We start from the raw sequence: 13,038 nt of genomic DNA on the forward strand, positions 1-13,038 counted from the left end.
AGGTGATAGTACATACCTATACAAACAAATGTCATCAAAGAATGCATCATCTAACATGAAACGCAAACGCGTTTCGAAACGGTCGCTCCGCGAACGGTAAAACGGCATTCCTGTTGAAATTTATCGAGAGAAAAAGAACACCATGCATGCAAATGTAATCTGGGGAAGAAGAAGAAGAAACCATATGCAAATCTGCTCCACAGTGAATAAAAGGCAAGGACGCCAGGCCCTGTGAAGTCATTCCAGTGTGCAACAGTTCTAACAGTTGTAACGTACGGGATGATGGTGCACTTTAGTAATACTGAGTCCGCGACTTTTATTCACTGTGACGCAGATTTGCATACGGTTTCTTCTTCTTCCTCAGGTTACATTTGCATGCATGGCGTTCTTTTTCTCCCGATACATTTCAACAGGAATGCCGTTTTAACGTTTGCGGAGCGGCCATTTCAATTGCGTTTCATGTTAGACCATGCATTCTTTGATGACAATTGTTTGTATTGGTGTGTACTATCACCTCTTAAAGTTTTTCCTCCATCTTTTCTGAATCACCCTGTATACCGAGTTTCAATGCAATACGTCTACTACAACGGTCGGACTAGTGTCAGTTTGTTTATAACCACCCTCTGTATTACATGGATTTAGACTTCAGTATCAGTTTCATGTAAGAAAAAAGTCTAAGGATAAAGAAAAATAAATATAATTTAGTTCATGAATTTAAGAACACATTGCCATATTTTCGGCACATTTCAATAGCCCCCTGTACATTTTAAGCATGTAAATATTTACATAAGTACAAAGAGTTTTTTTTTTCCAAGTCCCACCTCCCAATTAATACTAATGGAATGTTCAGTATTGGTTCCCACGACACGAACCGGCAATAAAGCAATTTTTTTTCCCCAGTGCGTGTATTCACAGATGCAAAATTCATTTGGAAAGTATCAAAAGTACAATCAAAATATACCTTCACCCATTCCCCCCGGTCATTCAATGGTTTATTTACATATCGGCTGTTGCAACATCCAGTGTGCTCAGGCCAATTTATTTGCGTATGTTTCCTGTATTCTCTCCTCGGGAACAAAAGTCATTGATTTTAAGGATATAAGGCACATTCTCTAAGTGTATCCGGAAATCCTTATGGCCGTATTGATGACGTAGGATCGTGTTGCTGTTGTCTTCCGGTCTCCATACCTCTTCCGATATCATTCCGATTCGTGGTGTCTCGTTCATCTAAACAGGTGATCTCACGATGGTTGTCGAGATCATGCTCATGAAATGTCTGCCTTCAACTTTCTTGTATTCAAAGATCCGAATCCTGCATGTAATGATTCAGAGACGAATTAGTTCACGTTTCGATTCTTATAATTATGTACAAACACTAGAGGTTCCCGTCGTTAGGACGATTTGTTCTTCTTGGCACGCTTGGCTTTCGCGGGGTCGTAGTTTTGGACCAGCCATCTTTGTCTCGGTTCGCTCGAGCACGATTGCATGGTTATCTTCTGTTTGTTTTCCGCCATCTCTAGGCACAAGCCACTGCTGCCGTGTTGAAGTCTGTTTGTCTGTAATTTAAAATCATAGTCAAATATATATTATACTTTCCAAAATTATTTTACGGAATTCGATAAGTTATTTCTATGTGACATGAATTAAGGGAGACTGTTGTACCTGGTACATAGTAAACCTTGAAGCACTTGAAATAGTTTTAACCCCCCTTCGCGTACCAAATTCATCACCTATGCGCCTAATATACATTAGACGCATAGGTAGTGAATTTGATAGCCTTGTTCGCAGGTTAAAAAATGAAGAAAGAGAGAAAAGGAAGGAGAAAAAAAGCGACGGTGGGGGGGGGGGAAGGACGTATGAGGGACATTCATATGAATAGATGACTTCATTGAGAATAATAAGGGGTACTAAGATCTCTTATATACGGTAAAATACGGGATGTCGACAATAGTAATCAAAAACGTTGCCATAAGTCGGCAAAATCCCTAATTGCAATCAAAATCACCGAAAAATTGAGGAAAAAATCGTTGAAACTGGCAAATACATAAGATGAATACATTTGCATTTATAGCCATAATTACCATAATAATTATGAAAACGCTATTTAATCACGGTTTTATCAAACATTACAAATGTAAATATGCATCGGTGAAAAAACGACAAATGTATAAAAAAATTTTACTGGTTCTAAAGTTCAGTAAGGTTGAGAAACGCTGATCTATATACAATCACGTGATGAACCAAATCAAGTGCTCAATCATACCGAGCACTGTGAAAAAAGTTAATGGCAGAGTATTGTGTATTTGAAACACAAAAAAGATACCTTGGAACAACATGAAAGTTGGACTCAGTATTAAAACCTTGTAATACTCAACTTACACTAACTTTTAATACTTCTTTCGCGTTTAAATATAATTTATATTTTAAATTAAATTTAAGAGTTCTATGCTATTTGGTTACTTCCTGATCAAATTTTTTAGAAAAAACTGTGCGGGATGCGTCCAACAAAAACTTCTACCAAGTGAATTTCCTTAAGAGGAGAGAGAGGGGAGGAAAATACAACCCGTCAAGTTTCCCCCCCCCCCCCCGCTATACGCCCTTGGAACTAAAGATATAATTTTCCTTTCTACAACTATAATGTGGAATAATTATGCATTTATATAATCTACAGGGTGATTATAATTAAAGCTCCCATACTCTGTGGGTAATTTTTCTCAAAAACGGTTCTTCCGAATACAGCCGAATTTGCTGGATATCTTGATGAAACTGTGATTTTTGTGAGATTTATGCAATTAAAAAAAAAAACAATTTTTGACCTCAAGGGGAAAAATTGGCGCTTTTTTTCTACTGAATTTTCCTTAGACCATATAGCGCATGTACCAAGTTTCGATGGACTAGCTCCATGAGAACGGGTGCTTCACAGGTCTGAGTAATGTCAGTATACTGAAACGGTGCCCGAGTGGCAAGATGCTCGTCTACCATCGTGAAGGTTGTTGTCAGGGTCCCGGGTTCGAACCCAAGGGAGGATATAGATAAGATATTTTCCCTAACGAACTCGAGGCGTCCACCGATACAGAACACCTTCACTTCCAACCCATCTCACTAATGGCAGTATATATAGCGATATGGTTGGTGAAGTAGTATACTGAAACTAGTCAGATCTATATAGCACCCGTTCTGATAGATGTATTCCATTGAAACTTAATATATACGCTATATGCACTGGGGGGAGTCAAAAATTGAATTACTTTTTCTCTTCCACAGTCTCATCCAGAAAATTTGGCTGTTTTTCGGATGAATCGTTTTTGAGAAAAACTACTCAGAGTACGGGAACTTTAATTCTAATAAAGTTCAAGACCCTGTACATATATTATTGTTGGTTTTGTGTATGTATATTAGTAATCATATATATATGTGTCGTTATTTTGTTACTTCTCATTTTAATATATGATTTATATTAAAAAAATAGTCATTATATTATTTTCCCCCAGTAATATTTGTATTTTTTTTTGGCTTAGTCCTGGATTACACTATCAAAGTTTGATAAATATCTTTTACAAAACTTGAGAAAAACAACCAATGAGTCTATTTGTTACATTAGACGCTCGAATGTAACGTATACGCTTATTGGTTGCATTTTTCAAGTTTTATAAAAGATCTTTCATCAAACTTTTATACTGTAATTCAGGCATTAGTAATTTTACCATATTTCACGATCAACATTACATGTTTCAATGTGCAAGACCCAATGTTGTACTTTGGAGCATTTTTAGCCCGGTCTTAGGCCGGGATTACACTATAAAAGTTTAGTAAAAGTTCTTTTATAAAACTTGAAAAATGCAACCAATAAGCACATTGGTTACATTCGAGCGAATTTAACCAAATAGGCTAATTGGTTGTTTTTCAAGTTTTGTAAAAGATCTTTTATCAATCTTTTATAGTGTAAATCCTTGGCCTGAAATCCATTCATGAACAGAAAGTTGATTTAAATATCACCCGATGTTCATCATACAGTATACAGATACTAAAAATGAATTTGGTGAAATTTTACGGTAAAAACGGGGAAACAAAAAGTTTGAAAAATAATGTTCCAAGGTACAATACAGTAAAACTTCTTTTTGCGGACACCAGCGGGACAAAAAAAAAAGAAGGGGGGAGGTCGTTAATCAGGGGTTTGAAATGCAGACTTTTATTATACTAAGGGGAACTTATTATTTGACCGTAAAAGAGGGGTGACCGCATCTGGAAGTTGTCTGTTAAAAAAGAGGGGATTTCACACTCTATTACAGTCTCCCTGATTTTTGAAGCATGTTTTACAGATTTATAATTTACCTGAGGATTGTAAATCCAATACTGATTTCCTCTTGAACCGTGGCAAGGATATAAAACTATATCTTTTCCGGCATAATCGAGGCAGGCATCGTCTCTTCGGATTTCTCCATAGGCACTCATCAACCAGAACTGACGCCATAAAAAAAAGTAAAACATATATATTTTTTGTAGATTACGGTAAGTATTAAAAAAATGTGCAGTAATTGCTAGTGCAATGAGCAGTGAAACCTCTACAAAACGATGCTCAATACAGCGATATTTTTTTCAAATCTTGTTTTCACTACTTCTTGATACAACGATAAACAAAAACCAAGACAACGATAAATTTCTGTATAACGATATTTTAAACAGATTTTCAAATGAGTACGATTATATATGTTTATTTCGCTCAGAAAATATCTTACAATGTATTCATAAACGTCTAACTAGGTTTTGTTGCTCCGAAGGCATTTCGCGATATTGTGCATCTCTACACAAAACATTAATGGAGTTGCCACTGTTTCTGCTTTATGGGCAAGACACGAAATCAAGAAATCAATTTATTTACAATTTATTGAGGCCAATAAATGCTCACAAGTGAATTTCCTGGCTTTACTAAAAACGTCGATTAAGAAAAGGTGTCAGGGACAGAATATAATTTTAGTAGTAAGTGATGATGGGTTTCGCCTCTCGATACAACGACACTTTCTTCTGAAACAGTGGATCTTTTTAGGTATAAATGACTCATTGAAATTCGCTGCACATTCACGCACCCGTAATAAACTAAAATTTCAGTTCTGCACCTCACAAAATTGCTGTCTCCACGGGTGCGTACACTACTGATAAAGAGCCACTACTCTACAACGATATTTTTTCCTTGGTCCACAGAATATCGTTATATCGGGATACCACTGTATATCGCACTCATTTGGCTAAACTAAAGCATGTTGCAGTCCTCTACGATATTGATACATTCGTATAAAGCATTATGCAGGGTGCATAAATAACAGAGAGTATGACATTTTACTGGCGAACCGTTGATCCTAGAGGCATACTTCCAATTAGAAAAAGTATCCAAATAACGTGTAGAATTCACGTGCAGAATGTTGTTCATATTGCAAAGAGGGTTGCGTAGTTATTAAAATTAATTTTTTTACGGACACCCTGTGCCCGAAACCTAATTAGAAAATTGTTGCTCTGTCTCTCTCCTAAGGGCAGCAAAAAATTCCCCATTTCTAAGTGCAGTATTCACTGAGATATCCAAATTCGAAAAATGAAGGAAAGTTGGGAAAAAACAGCACTAAATGCGGGAAAACCGTTTTACTCGCATTTAATGCACCTTTTCCCAATTTTTCTCCCGTGTTGCAAGCTATTAAAATAAAATGCAACGGGTTGCATAGCTATTAAAATAAAAAAAAATTATATGGAGACCCTGTGCTCAAGAAGCTATTACGGGTAAAACGGTTTACTCGTATTTAACGTTGTTTTCTTTCCAACTTTCCTCCGCTTTTCAAATTCTAATATCTCAGCGAATAATGCACTTAAAACCATAGAATTTTTTTGGTTGACATCAGGAGAACCAGAGCAACAACTTTCTAATTGAACTGCCGAGCACGCGCGACTGTATAAAATATTAGTTTTTTATTTTGATAACTATGCAACCCCTTGCAACATGAACGATATATCTGATTATTTGGGTACTTTTTCCCAGTTAAAAGTATGCCTCAAGGATCAACGGTTCACCAGTAAAATGCCACACGCTCTGTTACCTACACCCCACCCCCCCCCCCACTGTGTATAAAAAGGTTTGTTAATAATGGCATATCTATAAATAGAATTCTAAGCGACAGCTTCGGTAGCAAGCAGTTATTGTCATAAGGCAAGGCATAATATAATATATTATGTATATAATATAGTAGAGAAATACGTTGTCGATGGACTTCGATCCTGTTTTGCGACCGTCAGTAATTTGCGCCTTTAGCATTTATGCCTGAGATTCCAGACCTGCATTCACTGAAACGCTTTGATTGGAAAACCTAACCGGTACTGTCTTGACTTTTAATTACATTTAGAAGTATTTTGAAAACGTGAATCTTTCCCAAAGTAAAAATGAGTAATTTAAGGGATCAAAGACATTTTCTTTTCCTCATGGTGTTATATACAGGTTCTCAATCTTGTTCAGAATGAATGAATAAATTTTGTTACCTGATTGCCACCGGCTCCGTGACAAGGATACATGACAACCGGTTTATGGTAGTTGCTCTTCCGAGATGCGCTATCGAGGCACATCGCTTTGCCATCACCAGCAAGATTACGAATCTGTAAAAATATAGAGAGCATTAACCATAATCCGCAAAATAATGTGAATGGTGGTACTATTTTTTCAACGTAAATTAATATGTATGCGCTCATTAATGAACACGCATACCTCTCCGCTGCCTACGGCTTCATCCGGGATAAATAGCTCTGGATATATGTTGTCCAAATACCAATTGAAACTTTTGCACTTCAAACTTTTTCTCAACTCTAACCTGCTGGTTATATCACCATAGTCACCCTGCAGAATAGTCATCACAATTGTATAATACAGAAGCAACAAGGAAACATTATATATATTCAGGTAAAATTTCCAGGTAAAATTAGGAACTCATATAAAACCACGATGAGAACTTACCAATTCATCACCAATCCTTTCGTAATAGTACTTCGCGTAGTCGTCCATCCATACCTTGGCTAACCGAACCGAATTTCTTTTCAAGACGTTCACGCCGGTTCTCCAAGAGTAAGGGCTCCTCTTGCGGAAGACGTGACCAACGTGGGAACATGGGATGATTTCCAATCTTCCACCACACATCCATGACTAAAGCGAATCAATCAGAACTCGGCATGAAATCAAAGATTGTACTAAACAAGAGCTTAGACATTAATCAATAAGTAAGCTGATATTTTCATCAAATACTAATACAATCGAATCCAGTTTTAACGAATACTGTTATAGCGAAAATCTCGTTTTAACGAACACTTTTCTAATCCCCCAAAATAAGTTTACAAAGGAGCAATGCTAGGTAACCTGGAATTACTTTATAACGAAATTTCGTTTTAACGAAGTGATTCCTCCGGTCTCTTGGCGTTCGTTATAACGGGATTCGACTGTATGGAGTTTGAAACGACAAATCTATCGAGATTGACAGAAGGTACTGACCTTGAAGGAAAGTTCGAGGTTCTCGCCTCCCCAGATATCAAATCCACTATCGTACGTTCCCAGATGTTCGAAGAAATCTTTATCGATCGAAAACAAACCACCAGCCATAGTCGGTGTCCTGAATTAAATAATAAATAAAGGCAAAAATCAGTAATGAAGAAAAAAATTATACAGAAAGATGAAAAAATATTGAAAAAACACACAAACACTTTTTAACACATTAACGATCAGAGACTACAGTTGTAGAAAAAAAAGTTTAAAGGCAACCGAGAGAAAAATCGCCATATCTCAAAACCCGTGGATGTAAATACGGTCGGCCCCTCGGTATTCGCGGGTTTCATATTCGCGGTTTTCGTATTCCCGATCCCAGTTTTCTGGAAAACACTGATGAGGTAATGATTCTCGTATCGGAACAAAATATAAGATGTACGTGTTAAATAAATGTTCTAGAAATCCCTCCTAAAGGTTTACTCTGGTGCTTCTGAAACTTTTTCTTCAAAACTGTTGCTTGAATGTTTCGAAAAGTAAAAAGCTTGCAAGGAAAATTCGAAATATTGCCAAAGGTCAGCGTCACTGTGATTTCCCGTTATTGCGACATCATTGAATCCATAGTCAATTATATCAAAAAAAAAAAAATAAGAACTAAAATTCGATCACCCGTTGCTGTAGATATACCTGCTATACATGTATATGCCCTGGCTAATTTGCATACTATAATTGTATCATTATTAAATCTGCAAATCCGTGAGTATTGAGAGAAGGAATAAGTCACATCTCTCCCAGTAGTTTGTATGAACAATAGAATAGCTTGCACTACGAAAACGCCTTTTTTTTTTTATCGTTTATGGAGAAGGGTTCAATGATGTAGGCATATACAGTATATAGAAGAAATAAGAGAATTAACTAACAGAGAAATCAATCTGACTGCTTCTGAAACAGAAGCAATAATACCGTTCATGAGTCAAAATGCAACGTAAGTGCACTACAGGAATAAGAAAAGCACTTCTCAATGACACGAGGTTCCACGTAAATCGGCTTCAAACCATTTGGACTTTAAAATATGTGCGGGATCATTGTTCTAGCCCAGGTTTTGACCTTCCTATTAAAACAAAAACTGTCTAAAAGTTGTGAGAGGTGCCTCAAGAAATTGAAATTTTGCTGAAATTGTCTTGAAATGCCTATAATAAAAATATGACTCTGTCATAGGTCAGTGATATTTAAAACCATCGAGTCCATATAAATTGTTTCTCATCAAAGAAAACATCCTCACCCCACTTGGCACCGAAAGATACATGCCGTTCGGTTAACTCTCACTTTTCTCTATGCTGTTTTATAAGGGGAGGTTGCACTTCGATTTTTCAAACCAGGCATTTGAATTTTTTCGACGTGTGCAAGACAAGTTGTATTTCTTCTGAATTACACAGAGAGGTTTTTTTTCACTTAAAAACTGTGAATAATCGGGTTTTTTTTCTGACGAATGGTAAGAGAAAAATGCCTTCTTGAGCAAGCTTTCAGTCCATATAATTGCTCTAACCCATTTATGAAACTTTAACCAACAGTCTTCAATCTTTCAATTCTTCTCGAAATTTCATGACAAGGCATCGAAGTTTTCCCTGAGGGCAAGTATTTTCCCCTTTTCAATGCACAATGAATATGTTGTCTTTAACCATCTTTACACTTTCAGAAAAAAAAAAAAAAAAGATTTTACAGCGCATGACTGATCAAAACAGTCTCGGTTGTTAAACCAACATAAGAAACACGCGTAGGCCTATTCTTATACCTTTTTCCAGGTTTTGACCTTCACTATAACTTCGACACTTTTTTCTGAAACAGTGCAGCACTCGTCAAAATTATTTTCATTGTAAAATATCTAGTTCCACTTGTAATAATTTCTCTAAAATTCTCATGCATTTACATCCACAAGTTATCGAGGCATGGTGATTTTTCAGGTCGTACTTGAAATTTTTTCCACAACCTTAGATATCCCTCTTCCTTCATTTGGGACTCCCTGTAAAAGAAAATTGTCGTTTTTTTTTTCTTTTCCCTCCAACTCCCAAAACAGAGGCGGCTATATCAACAGAGGTATCATGGTCTGGACAGAAATCATGTGGAACGGCTGCACACCGTCCATAACAGCGAACCGAGAGCGGCCATCTAACATGATGCCTGCCCAGACTATGATACCGCTGCTCTTTCTCGGCATCGGGTGTCAGGTAACTTTTCGGATCAAGGTACATCGAGAATCAGTATCTAAACTCAAGCGCGCTACACACGTTTAGGTTTGACTGCGCAGATATACCTGTACAGGCATACCTAAACAGTTCGGTACCATTCGCATCATTCAGGTTTACCAGCACGAGTACGTCGAATGAAGAAACCAATCCTTTCAGGTAAAAAAAAAGACTGTGCAGGTATAGCGGACCTACACACATTCAGGTTTGCCCAATAATTATACCTGACAGGTAAACCTGAACGTGTGCATCGGCCTTTAATCTAAACTCGTCACTGACAAGAACTTGGGTCTGATGAGTCTTTTCCATTCCTAACAATTTCACATTTCAAAAACATAATCAAAGTCCTAATGCTATTTAGTTATTACTCTATGATGGGAATCAACATTCGTAACTCACTCGACAGGAGCCCAGCTCTGTTTCCTAATTTTCTTGATCCTCCTCGGGATCGTGTGCCAGTTGAATTGCAGATTCCAATCGAATCCTCCGACGCTGATGGCTCGAGAATCTCGGTGATGATATTCAAAGGTATCGTCACCGATTACATCTATCACCGGACAAACGACGTTCGTCTTGTTCTGATGGATTCGATACAGCAGAGGCTCTAACCATCCTACAAATAGAAGATAACAAGTCAGTGTGAGACATAAAAGTTTTACTCTTTTGGAAAATTGAACTTTTTAGAAATTTCGACAAAAGTTATTTATACAAATTAAACTCATACTGTTTTTACATTTGAAGGAAAGCCTCAAAAAATTATTTGTATGTATGACATAAGTATGCATGATGCATTTATGTTAGGATATTGTTGTATTACGTACATGTTACGCGGTGAATGTGATAAATCCGATTAGTATACATAGTAACCGGTTATCATGCATAATCGCTGAGCCTTTTGCTAAGTTTGATAAATTTCCTTAAATTTATCAATTTTACCGGCGGTTATGCATAGTACCCAAGCGTCGCGTTGTTCGTAAACATGATAAGTCGTACTATATAATATACTATACATGATAATTCATACATGTGTTATCATTATATCGAGGTGAGATAGTGAAATTTGTCATAATTATATTGGGGTCCGACTATATTCATCACACATACTAGACTCATTCAGGATTTTTTTCATATTTATCTAATTCACCAATTACTCTAGGGTATTATGCATATTCGCTGGTAAAAAAGGGATCATTCAAGTATTACGTAAGCAGATTTTCAGCCATTTTTGACCCCCCCCCTTGTCAGCAAAAGTTAGCAAAACACTGACACCCCCTCCTTCCCCCGTCAGCAGCTTAGAATATTTCATATCTTCAAAAAGGGGTGGTTGATGACGTAAGAAACCTTCAAACCCCCCTTCCCCCCCCCTGTCATCAAAAGTCAGCAAATCCGGACCCCCCCCCCCGATGCTGACGTAATACATACTCGAATGACCCCAATGTGTTCAATTCATCAAACTTACCAAGACGACTGGTAAGTATACATAATAACCGATTTATCACATTCACCGCGTAACATAAATCAATCACAATAAGGAAATGTGTTTCAAGTACAGAGTGAGCCGAAAGCCTTTTCTCGACTTGATATTGTATTAACAAAACGAAAAATTGGCTGATAGGTAGCATTTACCTACAAGAAGCGTAGATATGAGAATGAAATTAACTTCAAGGGGTTATATCGTTGCTTAAAAATTTAAGAGAACAGAGGGACCGCATAAAAATTCGGATACCTTATTTTATTACACACTGTATTTTCACTCTCGAAACTAGTACCGAGTGATTCTTGAACACATATTTTGAGCATTTTTTAAACTAGAACTATACCTCTAAGACAAACGGTTGATGAGATAAAGGCAGAATTAGGACTTACAAGACACCCTGTATACGAAGTGCATGTACGTTAAGTAGTAGTAGTAGTATACAGGGTGTTGCCTTGAAATGGCGGCAAACTCAGAGGGGGTGATGAAACGCATCAAGAGGAACAAAAATTGCGATAGAACATGGCGTCGCAAACCACGTTTAGTCGGTGAAAATCGCAAAAATACTTATGAAGGGTGTGACGTCGAGTGGGACATAAAGGACAATAATAATAAGAAAAGCCATTTACTTTACAGCATAATTACAATCTTCCTGTGCAGCACAGTTCAATGTCAGAAAATAGACGAAGAGAAATGCTTAGGGGCCGTTCGAGTATTACCGCCATCATCGTTGTGGGAGGGGTTTCCGATTTGCTGACTTTTGATGACAAGGGGGGGGGGGGAGGGAGGGGGGTTTGGATAATGCTTACGTCATCAACCACCCTTTATGAAAATATGAAATATTTTTAATGGCATCTTACTCGGTGCGCCAAAAACGAGAAAAACCTTTCGATAGTTTGTGGACATTTGAAGTAACACCCCCCCCCCCCCCCATTGATAAGTTCCCTACACAGCCACTTTAGTGATCTCTAAATGTTTCGCGGATCCAAGTGATCTGGAAATGTGTGCGGGTCGCTTAAGTGCTCTGGAACTGTACCACGCATCACTCAAGTGAAACGTAATTATATGCCGCAGATCACTTAAATAATCTGAGAATGTGCCGCGTGTAACTTGAGTGATGTAGAACCGCACTGGGGGCCACTTAAGTACTCTAAAACTACGTCACATGTCACTCAAGGGATCTCTAAATGTGTCTCGGATCGCTAAGTGTTCTGGAACTGTGTTCCGGGTCATTTAAGTGACTTGAAAATGTGCCACGGGCCGCTTAAATGTTATGGAATTGCACCACGGAACACTTAAGCGATCTGCAAAAATGTGCCGCTTAGTTCATTTTTACAAAATTAGGTTTGAGGAGGGCAGGCCGCATCAGATAACCCCCAGGGCCATATTTGGTCCGCGGGCCAAGGGCCTTTATGCGATTTATCATTATATGATAAATAGGTGATAAATATATGATAAATAAATCCACCTTAGAGGGTGGATCGTAATGAATTTATTATGATGATTTATGATCGCAATTTTGAGTTGATAGCCTTCAAATAACATTGAAATTAACAGAAATTGATTATAATAACATATAAATGTATTCTCTTCAAAAATTTCAAATTTAAAAAAAAATATTTTTTTGCATTAAAAAATAAATTTTTGATCGTGGGATGGGGGGGCACGAGAGCTCCCTCTACCCCCCCCCCCGTGTACATCTCCGATCCCACCAATATGCGTTAGGATTCAGAGAGGCAGAGCTGATGACGAAATTTTGCTGACAAGGGGAGAGGGGGTCGAAAATGGCTAAAAATTTGCTTACGTAACACTTGAACGGC

The 13,038-nt window shown here is 37.6% G+C and overlaps 1 protein-coding gene across 3 annotated transcripts in view; it reads right to left on the reverse strand.

Annotated features, from left to right (window-relative positions):
• Window positions 1–681: 681 nt before the first annotated feature.
• Window positions 682–13,038, reverse strand: part of LOC149079092 (putative polypeptide N-acetylgalactosaminyltransferase 9) — a 90,494-nt gene continuing 78,137 nt past the window's right edge. For all 3 annotated transcript variants that reach the window (XM_089241381.1, XM_089241382.1, XM_089241383.1), the window contains exons 5-11: window positions 10,144–10,357; window positions 7,514–7,631; window positions 6,986–7,171; window positions 6,740–6,868; window positions 6,517–6,630; window positions 4,333–4,461; window positions 682–1,556 (exon numbers count right to left, since the gene is read on the reverse strand). In XM_089241381.1, coding sequence (XP_089097507.1) covers window positions 1,392–1,556; window positions 4,333–4,461; window positions 6,517–6,630; window positions 6,740–6,868; window positions 6,986–7,171; window positions 7,514–7,631; window positions 10,144–10,357 — 1,055 coding nt within the window. In that variant the 3' untranslated portion in view covers window positions 682–1,391. The remainder of the gene's footprint in view (window positions 1,557–4,332; window positions 4,462–6,516; window positions 6,631–6,739; window positions 6,869–6,985; window positions 7,172–7,513; window positions 7,632–10,143; window positions 10,358–13,038) is intronic.

Source organism: Pholcus phalangioides, unplaced genomic scaffold, assembly GCF_987345545.1.
Source record: "Pholcus phalangioides strain wild (caught in Gottingen) unplaced genomic scaffold, Ppha-v1.0 ptg000013l_1, whole genome shotgun sequence".
NCBI classification, from domain to species: Eukaryota; Metazoa; Arthropoda; class Arachnida; order Araneae; family Pholcidae; genus Pholcus; species Pholcus phalangioides.